The sequence below is a fragment of the Haliotis cracherodii genome, unplaced genomic scaffold (assembly GCF_022045235.1).
Source record: "Haliotis cracherodii isolate W230 unplaced genomic scaffold, xgHalCrac1.p SCAF_13, whole genome shotgun sequence".
Taxonomy (NCBI): Eukaryota; Metazoa; Mollusca; class Gastropoda; order Lepetellida; family Haliotidae; genus Haliotis; species Haliotis cracherodii.
In genome coordinates this window covers 17471024-17490351 of record NW_027266268.1, presented here as the reverse complement: position 1 = coordinate 17490351, position 19328 = coordinate 17471024, and the positions used below count along the sequence as shown (strand labels likewise).

The 19328-nt window shown below is 40.2% G+C and overlaps 1 protein-coding gene across 1 annotated transcript in view; it reads right to left on the bottom strand.

Annotated features, from left to right (window-relative positions):
* Positions 1-19328, bottom strand: part of LOC139459689 (choline transporter-like protein 2) — a 73729-nt gene that overhangs the window by 12915 nt on the left and 41486 nt on the right. Inside the window, exons 6-15 of the mRNA XM_071241310.1 lie at positions 14875-15006; positions 14038-14101; positions 12558-12696; positions 11863-11946; positions 10525-10637; positions 6341-6472; positions 5243-5342; positions 4373-4465; positions 2800-2926; positions 1591-1643 (exon numbers count right to left, since the gene is read on the bottom strand). Coding sequence (XP_071097411.1) covers positions 1591-1643; positions 2800-2926; positions 4373-4465; positions 5243-5342; positions 6341-6472; positions 10525-10637; positions 11863-11946; positions 12558-12696; positions 14038-14101; positions 14875-15006 — 1037 coding nt within the window. The remainder of the gene's footprint in view (positions 1-1590; positions 1644-2799; positions 2927-4372; positions 4466-5242; positions 5343-6340; positions 6473-10524; positions 10638-11862; positions 11947-12557; positions 12697-14037; positions 14102-14874; positions 15007-19328) is intronic.

The window sequence follows — 19328 nt, the reverse complement described above, 5'->3', positions numbered from 1 at the left end:
TAACAAATAATATCATTTTAGATATATATGGAAAACATACGTTTGTTTCTGTTATAATAACGATCTGTCAACGTTGTGAACGGTCTAATTAATATTCATGAGTCTGCTCAAGTGTACGCGTTGTAACATTTGGATCGAGACTATTATCCCATATTTGGTTATCACGTGACCTTATGGGAAAAGTTTTTTTTAAACTAAAGATTATTTAAAAACAAGACAGATAATATAATCATAAATCCTAAACTATCGTTGATAGCAATAGTTATTTGAATACTTTTTCACCTGTACTTAATTATTGACCATACAAAAATTTGATATCGATCGTCACAGAAAGCAAAATGGCGGTCAATCAAGATTCAATATACGACTAGCTACTGAAAACAATAAAATCGGCAAATCCTCGTTGTATGTCAACCAAGTGAAAGTCGTTAGCCACGACTTACAAAATGATCATTCAGACTTTGAGGGTTTGGCAGATCCGCTCGACTGATCTGCATCGGTCGACTGGCTGTCGTCACGCTTTCGCTTCTTGTCTGAGGTTACGTATCGTAGCATTGTGAGGATAATGAGGTACATCGATGATGCAAGGTATTTATGTACAGTTGTAAACACACTTTACTCAAATTAACAAGATGTTCTCAGTACTAAATCCTCGATTAATCAGTGTCAACTCAGTTTATTGCCTGTTACAGTGATTGACCGATTGGACTATCATTCTAAGTACGATGTATTTACAGCAATCAAAACAAACAAAGCTTGTCAGTGTAGATAATCTTCTTTGTGTTACAACTGCAGACAGAAATTGCTCAGTCCTAACTGTTGATCATGTCCGGTCAAAATTTAAGAATGTCCGGACAATACTTTTTAAAATGTCCGGACAGAAAAATTTAAATGTCCGGTAAGCAATATTTTAAACCGGACATTTGAGATTCCCAATCGGACATGTCCGGCGCATATGACGGTTTCCGGACCCCTGGTTACCACAGAGTGTCTATATTCTTATCACGATATGTTGCATGTGATTTCCAAACTTTACATGCTGATCCTGCACGAGACAAATGGTGCATCTAGAGTCATGGATCTATGACGTCACATGTGATTCGTTCTTGAGCATTGGTATAAGACAACATACCAGTATGTTTGTTTGTGCATTGAGCCGATATATATGGCTTAAATATGATTAATTCTTCATTTATTAACCACTATGTATGGTATTCGTGTTTCTTTTAGCTATGAGTATATTTGCAAGTTCTGGGGACTCTTGGTGTAACTCTGACAAGGTAGTGAAATTCCAGTCCTGCTCAACCCATAACATAAACAAGATGGATTTGTTTTGTTTGTTGTTTAACACCAGTCAGGAAAATTCTTGCTATATCCCAGGAGTTGGTAAATAATGTCCCAACCAGACAAACCAGTGATTGATATTATGAGCAACATCCTATCGTGGTACGATGACACACAATCAAGTCACAGAGCCTGACCACTAGATCCGTCCAGTCAAGACCAGTATAGGACCCTGGGAACCAACTCTAACCTGGACTGAACTGAAGCATCTAGTCACATCAGAGGAATGGGATAAATAGTACCTACCTACTGCCACCGTACTTGACGAACTCGCACACCTTAGCTGCCGTGTCTCCATCCTGCAATCCGACATATCATCAGTATTATAATAATGAGTATATAACTAATGCGTTCATTCAACACATTAGTATGCTTAGACTAACATTTAGTCTCTGAAATCTTATATTACACAATATCCTTCTTGACTCTAAAAATAAAAAAATTCCCTATGCTGTGGAATAGAGCTAGCTTGAGCTGGCTAGACTTGCTTTTGTATGCATTTCTAGATTATTATTTTTTCATAAAATAAATATATTCCACGGTCATGGTGCAGGACTATAGTATGCTCAAAGTGCCCCATTATCATTACTCGTCAATGGATCAGTGTGGATCAATGGATCAGCTGCCTATGAGGGGCTAGAAGTCACATTACCACCTCATCCTACTGGGTACCCACTAGCTACTGGGATAATAGAGGAATATTTTGAACAGAGCCACTTGGCTAAGGAGACATTACATGTAAGCTCTGTTTCAGTGAGGGCAGAGCTCCAGATAACATTTTGAGCAATTGAGTTTTTACTCTAAGGTTTCTATTTTAATTGGGTTATTACATTTTCATTGGGTAACCAATACTCTGTCACTTATCTATTCATCACCCTGTTGGGTTTTTCCCCAAAAGAGTGAACATTTTAAGATTTAAAAAAAAACAAATAATGTTTTAAATGTACTTAACTGTTCTAAATATATATGCTTGACTCAGAAAGTAAATTATCTTGTAATTGTGTTTCGGAAAATTAGCTCCTTTGTACGCATGGTGAAAAAGGTTCATTGGTTACTTACGAGTGCTGTTTTTATACACTTGAGTTTTTCATTTAATGCATGTGTTTCTGTACAAAGTTAATTAAAAGTAATTTGGTTTTGAATATTGGTTCGGGGGGGGGGATACTTTACGTAAATACGCTGATAATCTGTAGCTCTGTGAGGGGTTTGTACAAAGACCTAGAAACTCTCATGGATCAAGCCTACACCAGGCCACCCATCCACCTACTCTCCACAATAACGTTGCTTTATTTGTGACCTGCATGTTGTCAGAAGGACCACATGCCATAAAGTCAGGGAATTCTCAATATGGTGTAATCAGCAACTAGCCAAGTATATTGTGACAAACATGGCTGCAAGTCATATGGCACTATCAATAAATTGGGCAGTGAAGACTGGTCAACTGCAATGTCTTACCCCTGGAGAACATGGTATTCTCTCCACGACTGACTGGACAACCTCATTGGATGTGACGGCTGCGTTGACCGTTTCATTGGTGGTTGTGTTGGTGTAGTACTCCGCGTCACCTATTGAAGCTAAGTATCTTGTGAAGGTCAAGGTCAGCACAAGGGGAAATAGTGGTTGAGTGGTTCAGTGAGTGAGTGAGTGATTTGAGTGAGTGAGTGGATGAGTGATTGAGTGGATGAGATATTGACTTTAGTCAGTGTTGCCTGTGATAACTCTACTTCCCGAGGCAAGGGAGTTAACTGACTATAAAAGTCCAGTTTCCACCCTTGTCGAACTAGGCTGCAATCATGGAGTTATATTTTGACTGGACTAAGAAGTCTAAGCATAGTCCAATCAAAATCACATAACGAAAACAACATCTGGTTTGTAAACTGCCGTGAAGAATTTGCAAAACATGTGCACCCATAACTTTGTATCCATAGATATTTTCCAAATCTTTTCATGTTTTCAATCAAGGTGCTCACATGATTTGATCCACTTTGCAAAGTAAGACCTGTTTTATTAGAAAATAGATCTTGATTATCGATTAGATCGTCTACACTGGGCGACTGCATTTTATTTGAAGAAAATGCAAATGATATGGTAGGTGGAATCTGGTTGGTTAATAGGAGGGACATAGAAGGGATATAACTCATAATGGCCACTGTTGGCGCTACGATCTAGCCCAGAAATATCAGTCTAGTTCAGGAAGGGTGGAAACTGGATTTTTACAGCAGTTAACTCCCTTGCCTCAGGAAGCTGGTGTAGCCCTGAGAACATAGGAACAGAATGACACAGTAACCAATGGTCAAGTTGAAGAATATACACAACTGTCATGGTAAATTTCCAGATAGAGTATAGATAGATTTGGGGGAGGCTAATAAAAGGCTGTCTTTTTTCCATTTATTTCATTTACTAGGCAACATCAACAACCTGCATGATATGATAGTCCATCAGGACAGCCCATTCCCTGTGAGTGAGTGGTGATTGTTATAGAGTAAGTGAGATTAATGCCACTTGGAACATGTGGAACAGTAATTCCTTCATACTCTCTAATTTGAACGGGAAGCCTGTTGAGTGAGTGAGTGAGTTGGGTTTAAAATCGCTTTTAACAGTATTCCAGTTATATCACGGCCTGTCAGCTTGATGTGGGAGGAAAGCCCGAAGTGATGCAGGTCTCAGATGTTTACCATTTTGGTGAAACCCATGAGCATGGGTATGGTGCTGACAAACCTAGATTTATAATAAGGGCAAACCTGGATTCTGACACACCAAAGGGACGCAACTCAACACAGCGAATTCCAGCACACCTTAGATCCCTAGTAATTGTTAAAATTACCAGATAATTAAAACCAGGCGAGTGAGTGAGTATGGTTTTACGCTGCTCCTCGTAATATTCCAGCAATATCATGGTAGGGAACACCAGAAATGGGCGTCACACATTGTACCCATGTTGAGGATTGAACCCGGCATGAAAAGCGAATGCTTTAACCACTAGGCTACCCGACCGCCCCTACTCATTAAGGACCAACATGAAGGATACATGGCGGTAGATCCCCAGTAGATGACCACCAGCACTTGCAGGACGAACGGGATGATCGGCCATAACAGCGTGTACGACATCGTCCCAATAGCTCTGCAATAATAACATAAATACTAAACATTTCATAGACTTCCGACCTTTTCTGACTGCAATGTTTCTCAGTTGCAGTAAAATGCTACCACAAACCAAAATCAGTCGTCAACCTCTTCATCAACAGCTTGATCAAGGCAAATTGCAAACTGATCCTTGTCTACAACTTTTGTATAATAGAAACACACATCTACAAAGGATTGTACTACCGTATTCGATGTAATAAGCGCCCAGGGCGCTCTCAGAAATTAGAAACAGGGGGCTCTTATTAGAACATAATTTTAGTGAGAAAAAAAAATAGAGTTGAAAGATCGTACATTTCGTGGTTTTTGCTGACAGCTTGAAATGATGCAAAGGAAAAGTCTGTGTATATTATACATGACAGATATATTTTCCAGAATTTAATTGACCATAATTAAGGGTGCATATAACCATGATAACACTAGAGTGTGTATTATGTACATTGATCAATCGGAAGGGGTGCTAATAGTGATTGTTCACTAGCCAATATACTAGCAAAAATTGCCGTGGGCGCTTATTAGAGCGGGGCGCTTATTATGTTGAATACAGTATCTGTTTTTGTGACCAATGGCAGAAGTTTGTTAACAATCAAACTATCATTGTACTTACAACATAACTTCCATAGTCTCACAACATACAAGAACTGACTATCTTACAAATCCTCTTCTCCAAGTTCCCCACGCCAACAAGACGGAGTAATATAGAGCCAAAATGTAAAACTTCTGTTGCTATGGTAACTGAAGAATTTGAATACTGCACCTGCTGCCCTCCTTGATGAGTTGGATGGCGATGCAGATGCGGGGGATGAGGAAGAGCAGGACGATCACGAAGATGATCAGAAGAGTCGCTGATGTGCAGCCTGCCAAAACAATACATTCATATCGTCAATCTGACGGAACAAGTAAAGACGATCCTCATCATCTTTAGCCACTAGTACGAAGCCAGAGTCTGGTAGTTCAGTTTACAAAACTTAGCTAATAATACTCCATATGTGAACATTAGAAATGTACTTTTAATTATTCTAAAAGCCAGGTTCAGGCTAGACATGCAAGAAGGCTCAAAAGTTTATTCTTGTGAGAAATGACTGACACCTTTTCCCATCCCTATTCACAGTTAAAACATAAATATACCAAGTGAAACAAAGTATATGCGATATTATACTGTTTAAAGGTATACCAATATACAGTCATATAACTCCTATGTGATACATAGGGATTGTTATATGAGCATGTGTGTCATACTGAATTTTCGAAACGAGAGTGAGAATTCTTGTATTTCCCAATCGAGAGCAAAGGTAATACATGAATTCTGATACGAGTTTTGTAAAACCCATTATTTCTTGATCCTTTTGAGCTCCCCTTTTTAAAAATGCAGTGATTACCACACCGCCTAGAAAGCCACAATTTGTCGAATGACATCAACAATCTCAGGTTTGACGTTGTTCAGAATGACGTCATTCTGACCTTACGTCACAATAAGATTTGAATGACGTCAACAATGCTGTCAGGATGACGGAAACAATAAACCAGGCCACTCCATAGCCCTGCTGGGGGCACAGGTGGCCCAGTCGTCTAAGGCACCGCGATTCACGGTGCAGAGTTGCGTCCTTTCGGCACGCCAGAAACCTATGATTGTGGGTTCGAATCCTGGTTTGCCCCGATTATGTTTCTAGGTTTGTCAGCACCATACCTGTGCTTGTGGGTTTCACCGAAGCGGTAAACGTCTGAGACCTGCATCACTTCGGGCTTTCCTCCCACATTAAGCTGACACGCTGTGATATAACTGGAATACTGTTAAAAGCAGCGTTAAACCCAACTCACTCACTCACCCCAGATCCCTGCTCTGAGGACAACTCACCGAAGGCCAGCCAGGTCTGGTAGAGAGTGAGGTAGTAGCTGAAGTTGAATGTGAAGGCGTGGGACAAGCCGAACTCTTTCTCCGTGTTCCTGCCCTTCAACTTGTAGTACTGGGTGTAGCAGTAGTAGGTGCCTACAATACACGGCAATCATATACTTGATGTCAACATTAGTAGTGGGACGATACACTGATGCAATCATATACTTGATGTCAACATTAGTTGTGGGACGATACACTGATGCAATCATATACTTGATGTCAACATTAGTTGTGGGACGATACACTGATGCAATCATATACTTGATGTCAACATTAGTTGTGGGACGATACACTGATGCAATCATATACATTATGTCAACATTAGTAGAGAGACGATACACTGATGCAATCATATACATTATGTCAACATTAGTTGTGGGACGATACACTGATGCAATCATATACATTATGTCAACATTAGTTGTGGGACGATACACTGATGCAATCATATACTTGATGTCAACATTAGTTGTGGGACGATACACTGATGCAATCATATACATTATGTCAACATTAGTAGAGAGACGATACACTGATGCAATCATATACATTATGTCAACATTAGTTGTGGGACGATACACTGATGCAATCATATACATTATGTCAACATTAGTTGTGGGACGATACACTGATGCAATCATATACATTATGTCAACATTAGTAGTGGGACGATACACTGATGCAATCATATACATTATGTCAACATTAGTAGAGAGACGATACACTGATGCAATCATATACATTATGTCAACATTAGTTGTGGGACGATACACTGATGCAATCATATACATTATGTCAACATTAGTTGTGGGACGATACACTGATGCAATCATATACATTATGTCAACATTAGTAGTGGGACGATACACTGATGCAATCATATACATTATGTCAACATTAGTAGTGGGACGATACACTGATGCAATCATATACATTATGTCAACATTAGTAGTGGGACGATACACTGATGCAATCATATACTTGATGTCAACATTAGTAGTGGGACGATACACTGATGCAATCATATACATTATGTCAACATTAGTAGTGGGACGATACACTGATGCAATCATATACATTATGTCAACATTAGTTGTGGGACGATACACTGATGCATTCATATACATTATGTCAACATTAGTTGTGGGATGATACACTGATGCAATCATATACATGATGTCACCATTAGTAGAGGGACGATACACTGATGCAATCATATACATTATGTCAACATTAGTTGTGGGACGATACACTGATGCATTCATATACATTATGTCAACATTAGTTGTGGGACGATACACTGATGCATTCATATACATTATGTCAACATTAGTTGTGGGACGATACACTGATGCAATCATATACATCATGTCAACATTAGTTGTGGGACGATACACTGATGCAATCATATACTTGATGTCAACATTAGTTGTGGGACGATACACTGATGCAATCATATACATTATGTCAACATTAGTTGTGGGACGATACACTGATGCAATCATATACATTATGTCAACATTAGTTGTGGGACGATACGCTGATGCAATCATATACTTGATGTCAACATTAGTAGTGGGACGATACACTGATGCAATCATATACTTGATGTCAACATTAGTTGTGGGACGATACACTGATGCAATCATATACATTATGTCAACATTAGTTGTGGGACGATACACTGATGCAATCATATACTTGATGTCAACATTAGTTGTGGGACGATACACTGATGCATTCATATACATTATGTCAACATTAGTAGAGGGACGATACACTGATGCAATCATATACATTATGTCAACATTAGTAGTGGGACGATACACTGATGCAATCATATACTTGATGTCAACATTAGTTGTGGGACGATACACTGATGCATTCATATACATTATGTCAACATTAGTAGAGGGACGATACACTGATGCAATCATATACTTGATGTCAACATTAGTAGTGGGACGATACACTGATGCATTCATATACTTGATGTCAACATTAGTTGTGGGACGATACACTGATGCAATCATATACATTATGTCAACATTAGTTGTGGGACGATACACTGATGCAATCATATACTTGATGTCAACATTAGTTGTGGGACGATACACTGATGCAATCATATACATTATGTCAACATTAGTCGTGGGATGATACACTGATGCATTCATATACATTATGTCAACATTAGTTGTGGGACGATACACTGATGCAATCATATACATTATGTCAACATTAGTCGTGGGATGATACACTGATGCATTCATATACATTATGTCAACATTAGTTGTGGGACGATACACTGATGCAATCATATACTTGATGTCAACATTAGTTGTGGGACGATACACTGATGCATTCATATACATTATGTCAACATTAGTTGTGGGACGATACACTGATGCATTCATATACTTGATGTCAACATTAGTTGTGGGACGATACACTGATGCAATCATATACATTATGTCAACATTAGTTGTGGGACGATACACTGATGCATTCATATACTTGATGTCAACATTAGTTGTGGGACGATACACTGATGCAATCATATACATTATGTCAACATTAGTAGTGGGACGATACACTGATGCATTCATATACTTGATGTCAACATTAGTTGTGGGACGATACACTGATGCAATCATATACATTATGTCAACATTAGTAGTGGGACGATACACTGATGCATTCATATACATTATGTCAACATTAGTTGTGGGACGATACACTGATGCATTCATATACTTGATGTCAACATTAGTTGTGGGACGATACACTGATGCAATCATATACATTATGTCAACATTAGTAGAGGGACGATACACTGATGCAATCATATACATTATGTCAACATTAGTAGAGGGACGATACACTGATGCAATCATATACTTGATGTCAACATTAGTTGTGGGACGATACACTGATGCAATCATATACTTGATGTCAACATTAGTAGTGGGACGATACACTGTTGCAATCATATACATCATGTCAACATTAGTAGTGGGACGATACACTGATGCAATCATATACTTGATGTCAACATTAGTAGTGGGACGATACACTGATGCATTCATATACATTATGTCAACATTAGTAGTGGGACGATACACTGATGCATTCATATACTTGATGTCAACATTAGTTGTGGGACGATACACTGATGCAATCATATACATTATGTCAACATTAGTAGAGGGACGATACACTGATGCATTCATATACATTATGTCAACATTAGTAGAGGGACGATACACTGATGCATTATTCCATGCAGAAATTAAGATTACCACGTGTATTTTCCCACAAGCTAAGCCGAAAACAGCTTTCAGCTGTACACACGTTTTCTTAGATTCCACCAGTGACATTTTTAAAACTTACCCAATAACGTAACGTTAAAGAATTGTGTTGCAATTATCGGAAGAATTGTATACAAAACTATTATCTTATCAGGAAATAATATATATTTCAATATCATGTTATTAGAGTTGCAGCTTTCACTTGCATATATTTAAAATAGTAATAACCACGAGTCTGGCACTTTGGTGCAGTTGATCGCTATTTCGTTTTTCTATTGCTGTCACTGTCAAGGTTCCTGCGCTCGCGATCACAAAAAACTTCATGTTGACATATAATAGGCAAACTACAACCATGACAACAAATATGACTTCTAAAGAGTCAAAGTTTGGCAATAATGATATATGTATCTATTCTCTGTCAACTAAAGTTTGTTTCAGGGCATCAATAGGGGTAATCTGACCGTGGTTGCTGTTTATAATGGTGAGTTGTGCGATCCATCGATCACTGACGATTTTGCAGAAATTAATTCAAATAGTGAACGAAATTTTGAATAAAATAAAAAATTTTTTTTACAAACTTAAGTCCAGATATACAATGGACACTTTAAAACCAGACAGTGTAGTTACAAAATTACATTGCGTACTTCAGTACAGATTTGTTGACCTGGTACTTCCGGTGTTACGTGCTCACGGTAATGTCTTTGCATTGGGAGAAAAACCATCAAAACTCATTATGGCATGTGGTTTCTTTTTAAAAAAAAGTGTGCACTATACTCAAGGAAATACAGTACTGATAAATAACTCTTAGATAAAGGGGGCAGAAAGTTGTCTCACCGAAGCTGAAGAGTCCGACGAAGAGGACCAGGGTCAACCAGACCATGACTCCAACCAGCCACCTCATCAGGATGATCCACAACAGGGATATCAGCATGGCAATAAACAGGCCTCTGTAACAGGAACAGGGATATCAGCATGGCAATAAACAGGCCTCTGTAACAGACATCAGCATGGCAATAAACAGAACTCTGTAACAGGGATATCAAAATGGCAATAATAGGCCTCTGTAACAGGAACAGGGATATCAGCATGGCAATAAACAGGCCTCTGCAACAGACATCAGAATGGCAATAAACAGACCTCTGTAACAGGGATATCAACATGGCAATAACAGGCCTCTGTAACAGGAACAGGGATATCAGCATGGCAATAAACAGGCCTCTGTAACAAAAACAGTGATATCAGCTCGGCAATAAACAGACCTATGTAACAGGGATATCAACATGGCAATAACAGGCCTCTGTAACAAAAACAGTGATATCAGCATGGCACTAAACAGACCTATGTAACAAGAACAGTGATATCAGCATGGCAATAAACAGGCCTTTGTAACTGGGATATCAGCATGGCAATAACTGGCCTCTGTAACAGGAACAGGGATATCAGCATGGCAATAAACAGGCCTCTGTAACAGGGATATCAGCATGGCAATAAACGGGCCTCTGTAACAAGAACAGGGATATTAGCATGGCAATAAACAGGCTACTGTAACAAGAACAGGGATATCAGCATGGCAATAAACAGGCCTTTGTAGCAAGAACAGGGATATCAGCATGGCAATAAAGAGGCCTCTGTAACAGGAACAGGGATATCAACATGGCAACAAACAGGCCTCTGTAAAAGGAACGAGGATATGAACATGGTAATAAACAGGCCTCTGTTACAGGGATATTAACATGGCAATAAACAGGCCTCTGTAACAGGTATGTCCTACCCACAGAAGCACATTGGTAATGTCTGTTTACAAACCTCACAGTGGTTATGGTTGTCTTATATATACTACTCTACAGTTGATAGGGATAGTTTTACCTTTCCATGATACACAAATTAATTCTTATATGCCAAGTGTATATTTAAATAGAATGAGTGAATGAGTATTGTTTTACGCCACATTTATAACACTATTCCAGCAATATTATGGCGGGAGACACCAGAAATGGGCTTCAAACATTGTACCCATGTCGGGAATCGAACACGGGTCTTCGGCATGACGAGCTAACGCTTTACCCACTAGGCTACCACACCGCCCCTTAAAAAGAATGACACATCTGATGACCTCAAGAGTTCAGAAGGAAACATGTGTTTCAGAATAGTTTTGATCAGATCGGTACTTACATCAAAATGAAATACCATGAAGATGACACATCCCTAAATATGAGCTCTCCATATTCCTTGAACTTGTAGAATTCAGCCAGAAACCTGAAAACAAACACAGGAGGCCATAATAGCACATGATGTACATAAACATCATCACTATCATCCATCAATTACCATCATCATCCATACAACACCGCTAGCATCATCAGTCATCCATTGGCCTCATTCATTGGCATCCTTTATTGGCATCATCCATTGACATCATTCACTGGCATCTCCATTGGCCTCATTCATTGGCATCTCCATTGGCCTCATTCATTGGCCTCATTCATTCATCATATTTATCAATCTGCTCATTAGGGAACAGTTCAAAGGTTTGACCCAGTGGGGATTCTGGATAAGAATAGGTCCCCAGTAACCAATGCTGGTCATGGGGTTTCTGGGCTAGAATAGGTCCCCAGTAACCTATGCTGATCATGGCGAATCCGGGTGAAAATAGGTCCCCAGCTACCTATGCTGGTCGTGGGGATTCTGGGCTAGAATAGGTCCCCAGCAACCTATTCTGGTTGTAGGTTGGTGAAGTGGTAGATAGCTTGGACGCCGCACTCAACAATATAACAGCTTTATAGAACTATTGTATACACTGCAAAACAGAAGTGGGAAGGTTGCACTTGGACAATTTGTCTGATGCTTAATGTTCTACATCATTTTACCTTGTTCCATTTTTCAGCATATTTCCTGTGATACTCTCATTCAATGCATTGACAAGGACGGTTCCATCACTTGTGTTCAATCCAGAACCCATGTCGTCCAGAATGTCGTTGAAAATACTCGGCACACAACGTCCAACAACTGAAAGAAAATCAAAAATCAAAATATAAAACAGTCCATGAAGACCACACTGTTTCAACTGAATTTGTTTTTTACTTATCAGAATCAGTTTTGTATAGTGATATGAAATTAATGCCTGTCATTTAGTCTCTAGTTGAAAGGGGTTAAACAAGTATACTACTCAACTTGTGATAGGGATGTTCTTATCTTTCCATAATACACAAAACTGATTCTATGAAACTGATTCCATGTAACTGATTCCATGTAACTGATTCCATGAAACTGATTCCATGAAACTGATTCCATAAAACTGATTCCATGTAACTGATTCCATGTAACTGATTCCATGTAACTGATTCCATGAAACTGATTCCATGTAACTGATTCCATGAAACTGATTCCATGTAACTGATTCCATGTAACTGATTCCATGAAACTGATTCCATGTAACTGATTCCATAAACTGATTCCATGAAACTGATTCCATGTAACTGATACCATGAAACTGATTCCATGTAACTGATTCCATAAACTGATTCCATGAAACTGATTCCATGAAACTGATTCTCTTAAAATGTCAAGTGTGTTTTTAAATAGAATGACATAGCTGATGATCCCTATCTAAAGTTGAGCAGTATAGTTTACATTTCAGGTTGAGTCTTCACAACCATGAAGGCTTCTGGAGTGTGAAACAGTTAATTATCAATAATTTGGTTGAAAAAAATACAGGCTAGACAATGCAGAGGATAATACTTATTCAAATGTTTTGTACACAAAACATACACATAAAAGATACATAGAAAACATACTTACAAAACATACATTGAAAACATGCATAGAAAACATACATACAAACACATACAATTCAACCATACATACAAAACAAACATCAAACATACTAGGGCGCTCTCAAAATTAGAAATAGGGGGCTCTTGTTAGAATATTATTTTGGTGGAAAAAAAAGAGTTGACAGATAAATTTCGTGGTTTATGCTGACAGCCTGAAATGTTTATGTACGACAGATATATTTTTCCAGGATTTAATTGCCCATAATTAAGGGTGCATATAACGCACTCCAATTGGAAGGGGTGCTAATTGGGATTGTACACTAGCCAATATATGAGCAAATATTGCTGTGGGTGCTTATAAGAGCGGGGAGCTTATTACGTCGAATACGGTATCTGATCTTTGGGGTGCACAGACCTATTGTCTTGCAGTACAACCGTTGTTCACAAAAGTTTTAACAAAAAGAATAGCCTTTTTTTCTTCCTTTTTTTTCTCTCCTCTTTTGTTTTTTTTAATCATGTAAAAAGCTGGCAGTGTCAGTAAACCATTCTAAAAAACAATCAGTGCTTGCTGTACCTGGAGATGAAGCTACGTAGTAGGCGGCACAATCCTCTTTTTTCACCAGCTCCGTCACGTCACCCTGAAAACAACATTGGATAGGCATATTCTGAGTGTCCGGGGGTGGGATAAATCTGACTGGGTGTTGGGAGAGGTTCCTTCTCTTATCACCTACAGTTCATTTCGCCTACAGCAAAGCGTTTTTCAGTGCACTTTGCCTACACTATGAAAACTGCACACCTTACATTAATTGTGGACTAGTAATTTGTATGTTATTATTACTCTACTGTTGACACCCCATTTAGTTGCTTTGAAACATGTTATTATTTATATATTTCCTCTCAAAACCCATTGGATGTTAATAATGTTAACATATGTACAATAAACTACAAGTATAAAATTATTCCTTGTTTGTTGACAAGTAAACACTCATACTTCACAAGTGTGTGAGCTAGCACATTTCAAGTAACAATAAACACAAGTAAACATTTATATTTCACATGTGTCAGCTTAATGTTAAAGTGTAGTGTGTGAGTATGGTTTTACGCCGCTTTTAGTAAAACTCCAGCAATATCATGGTGGGGCATACCAGAAAAGGGCTGCACACATCGTACCCATGTGGAGAATCGAACCTGGGTCTTCGGCGCGACAAGCGAACACTTTAACCACTCGGCTACACTACCATCCTTAATGTTGGAAGAATGCTGAGTCAAACCAACGAGCATGAGCATTGTGATCACAAACCAAGGAACATAAACAGAGCAAACCAGGATTCAAACCTACTATTAGCAGATCCTGGCACACCTAAGGGACACAACTCTGCACACAAACTAAAGTCAGTGATTCCACTCTCACCCCGTCAGTAGCATTGACATCGTATTTGCAGATCATCTTGGCCCTCTCCGTCTTGTCAATGCCTCTTCCAATCTCCTTGGCCATAGTCTGGAGGAACACGTAGCTGGAATTGGGGCACTGCTCAACACACACCTGCAAGCAGATCCTCACTGTAAGTATTGCACAGAAAGGTAAGTCACTACATACTTCCCAGGTAGAATAGTTACAATACCCTGGCTTGTTGCATGAGTCCGTGAAATGAGAATCAGGTGGTCACAATGAAGGACAAAGTTGGATCCAGAGGGGGGTCCAAAAGGTCAGAACCCCACCCACCCCGACTTTTAAAACAGCGGTAGACTAACAGTTTCAGTCCACTAGTCCTTATAATGATAACATATAGCAAAACCCCTAAAAATAGCAAATTTCTACTAGTCCTTATGATACCCTTACTATTGGGCAGTTTGGCAAGGACTTCAGGACTAGCGCCAAATTCTAACACTGTAAAACCAAATGTAGTGTGTTGTAGGCAGTAAACATATCTGGGAAGGATTTTGATATTTTGGACCCCTCCCTTTTAAAAATGCGTGATCCACCGTTGAGGGATGAACTGCAAAATTGGGTTTCCAAATGGTTTGACCCAGGGGTCCGGAAAATTTAAAATCCCAATCGGACATTTACATTTATGCCACGCCCCCTTCAAACAGCGTGTTTTAGTACGACTTTTTACACACAAATTACAAGTTGTTACGTATTCATAATATGATGAATTATGAATTGTTTCAATTTAAATTGTTTAATTCACCAGACAATTAATAACAAATAATATCATTTTAGATATATATGGAAAACATACGTTTGTTTCTGTTATAATAACGATCTGTCAACATTGTGAACGGTCTAATTAATATTCATGAGTCTGCTCAAGTGTACGCGTTGTAACATTTGGATCGAGACTATTATCCCATATTTGGTTATCACGTGACCTCACGGGAAAAGTTGTTTTTTTAAACTAAAGATTATTTAAAAACAAGACAGATAATATAATCATAAATCCTAAACTATCGTTGATAGCAATAGTTATTTGAATACTTTTTCATCTGTACTTAATTATTGACCATAAAAAAATTTGATATCGATCGTCACAGAAAGCAAAATGGCGGTCAATCAAGATTCAATATACGACTATCTACTGAAAACAATAAAATCGGCAAATCCTCATTGTATGTCAACCAAGTGAAAGTCGTTTGCCACGACTTACAAAATGATCATTCAGACTTTGTGGGTTTGTCAGATCCGCTCGACTGATCTTCATCGGTCGACTGGCTGTCGTCACGCTTTCGCTTCTTGTCTGAGGTTACGTATCGTAGCATTGTGAGGATAATGAGGTACATCGATGATGCAAGGTATTTATGTACAGTTGTAAACACATTTTACTCAAATTAACAAGATGTTCTCAGTAATAAATCCTCGATTAATCAGTGTCAACTCAGTTTATTGCCTATTACAGTGATTGACCGATTGGACTATCATTCTAGGTACGATGTATTTACAGCAATCAAAACAAACAAAGCTTGTCAGTGTAGATAATCTTCATTGTGGTACAATTGCAGACAGAAATTGCTTAGTCCTAACTGTTGATCATGTCCGGTCAAAATTTAAGAATGTCCGGACAATACTTTTTAAAATGTCCGGACAGAAAAATTTAAATGTCCGGTAAGCAATATTTTAAACCGGACATTTGAGATTCCCAATCGGACATGTCCGGCGCATATGACGGTTTCCGGACCCCTGGTTTGACCATTGGATCTTTGTTGTATGTACGCTAGATTTTGAATTATAAATGTAAACACATGTGTACCTTGTTATATACAGATAAAGTGAGAGGATTTTTCAGGCACAAATTTGGTAGTCTTATAGTTAGTTTCAGGCACACCTGTGTTGGATCTTATTGGCCAATCCAGGACGTCTGCTATGATGACACACAATCAACAAAGTCGTAGAGCTTGACCATCTTATCCATCAAGTCACTTCATATGACAAGCATAGGTAGCTAGGGACCTATTCTAATCGGGAATCCTCATGACTAGTATAGGTTGCTGGGGACCTATTCTAACCCGGATTCTCCATGACCAGCATAGGTTGCCGGGGACTTTTTCCAATCTGGAATCCTCACAACCAGCATAGGTTGCTGGGGACCTATTCTATCCCGGATTCTCCATGACCAGCATAGGTTGCTGGGAGCCTATTCTAACCCGGATTCCCCATGACCAGCATAGGTTGCTGGGAGCCTATTCTAACCCGGATTCCCCATGACCAGCATAGGTTGCTGGGGAGTCTATTCTAACCCGGATTCCCCATGACCAGCATAGGTTGCTTGGGACCCATTCTAACCTGGATTTCCTATGACCAGCATTGGTTGCTGGGAGCCTATTCTAACCCGGATTCTCCATGACCAGCATAGGTAGTTGGGGACCTATTCTAACCCGGATTCTCAATGACCAGCATAGGTAGTTGGGGACCTATTCTAACCCGAATTCCCCATGACCAGCATAGGTTACTGGGAGCCTATTCTAACCTGGATTCCCCATGACCAGCATAGGTAGTTGGGGACCTATTCTAACCCGGATTCCCCATGACCAGCATAGGTAGTTGGGGACCTATTCTAACCCGGATTCCCCATGACCAGCATAGGTTACTGGGAGCCTATTCTAACCTGGATTCCCCATGACCAGCATAGGTTGCTGGGACCCTTTTCTAACCCGGATTCCCCACGACCAGCATAGGTTGCTGTGAGCCTATTCTAACCCGACTCCCCATGACCAGCATAGGTTGCTGGGAGCCTATTCTAACCCGGATTCTCCATGACCAGCATAGGTTGCTGGGGACCTATTTTAACTCAGATTCCCAATGACCAGCATAGGTAGTTGGGGACCTATTCTAACCCGGATTCCCCATGACCAGCATAGGTTGCTGGGAGCCTATTCTAACCCGGATTCCCCATGACCAGCATAGGTTGCTGGGGAGTCTATTCTAACCCGGATTCCCCATGACCAGCATAGGTTGCTTGGGACCCATTCTAACCTGGATTTCCTATGACCAGCATTGGTTGCTGGGAGCCTATTCTAACCCGGATTCTCCATGACCAGCATAGGTAGTTGGGGACCTATTCTAACCCGGATTCTCAATGACCAGCATAGGTAGTTGGGGACCTATTCTAACCCGAATTCCCCATGACCAGCATAGGTTACTGGGAGCCTATTCTAACCTGGATTCCCCATGACCAGCATAGGTAGTTGGGGACCTATTCTAACCCGGATTCCCCATGACCAGCATAGGTAGTTGGGGACCTATTCTAACCCGGATTCCCCATGACCAGCATAGGTTACTGGGAGCCTATTCTAACCTGGATTCCCCATGACCAGCATAGGTTGCTGGGACCCTTTTCTAACCCGGATTCCCCACGACCAGCATAGGTTGCTGTGAGCCTATTCTAACCCGACTCCCCATGACCAGCATAGGTTGCTGGGAGCCTATTCTAACCCGGATTCTCCATGACCAGCATAGGTTGCTGGGGACCTATTTTAACTCAGATTCCCAATGACCAGCATAGGTAGTTGGGGACCTATTCTAACCCGGATTCCCCATGACCAGCATAGGTAGTTGGGGACCTATTCTAACCCGGATTCCCCATGACCAGCATAGGTTACTGGGAGCCTATTCTAACCTGGATTCCCCATGACCAGCATAGGTTGCTGGGACCCTTTTCTAACCCGGATTCCCCACGACCAGCATAGGTTGCTGTGAGCCTATTCTAACCCGAATCCCCATGACCAGCATAGGTTGCTGGGAGCCTATTCTAACCCGGATTCTCCATGACCAGCATAGGTTGCTGGGGACCTATTTTAACTCAGATTCCCAATGACCAGCATAGGTTGCTGGGGACCTATTCTAACCCGGAATCCCCATGACCAGCATAGGTTGCTGGGAGCCTATTCGAACCAGGATTCTCCATGACCAGCATAGGTTGCTGGGGACCTATTCTAACCCGGATTCTCAATGACCAGCATAGGTAGTTGGGGACCTATTCTTACCCGGATTCCCCATGACCAGCATAGGTTACTGGGAGCCTATTCTAACCTGGATTCCCCATGACCAGCATAGGTTGCTGGGACCCTTTTCTAACCCGGATTCTCCATGACCAGCATAGGTTGCTGGGGACCTATTTTAACTCAGATTCCCAATGACCAGCATAGGTAGTTGGGGACCTATTCTAACCCGGATTCCCCATGACCAGCATAGGTAGTTGGGGACCTATTCTAACCCGGATTCCCCATGACCAGCATAGGTTGCTGTGAGCCTATTCTAACCCGACTCCCCATGACCAGCATAGGTTGCTGGGAGCCTATTCTAACCCGGATTCCCAATGACCAGCATAGGTTGCTGTGAGCCTATTCTAACCCGACTCCCCATGACCA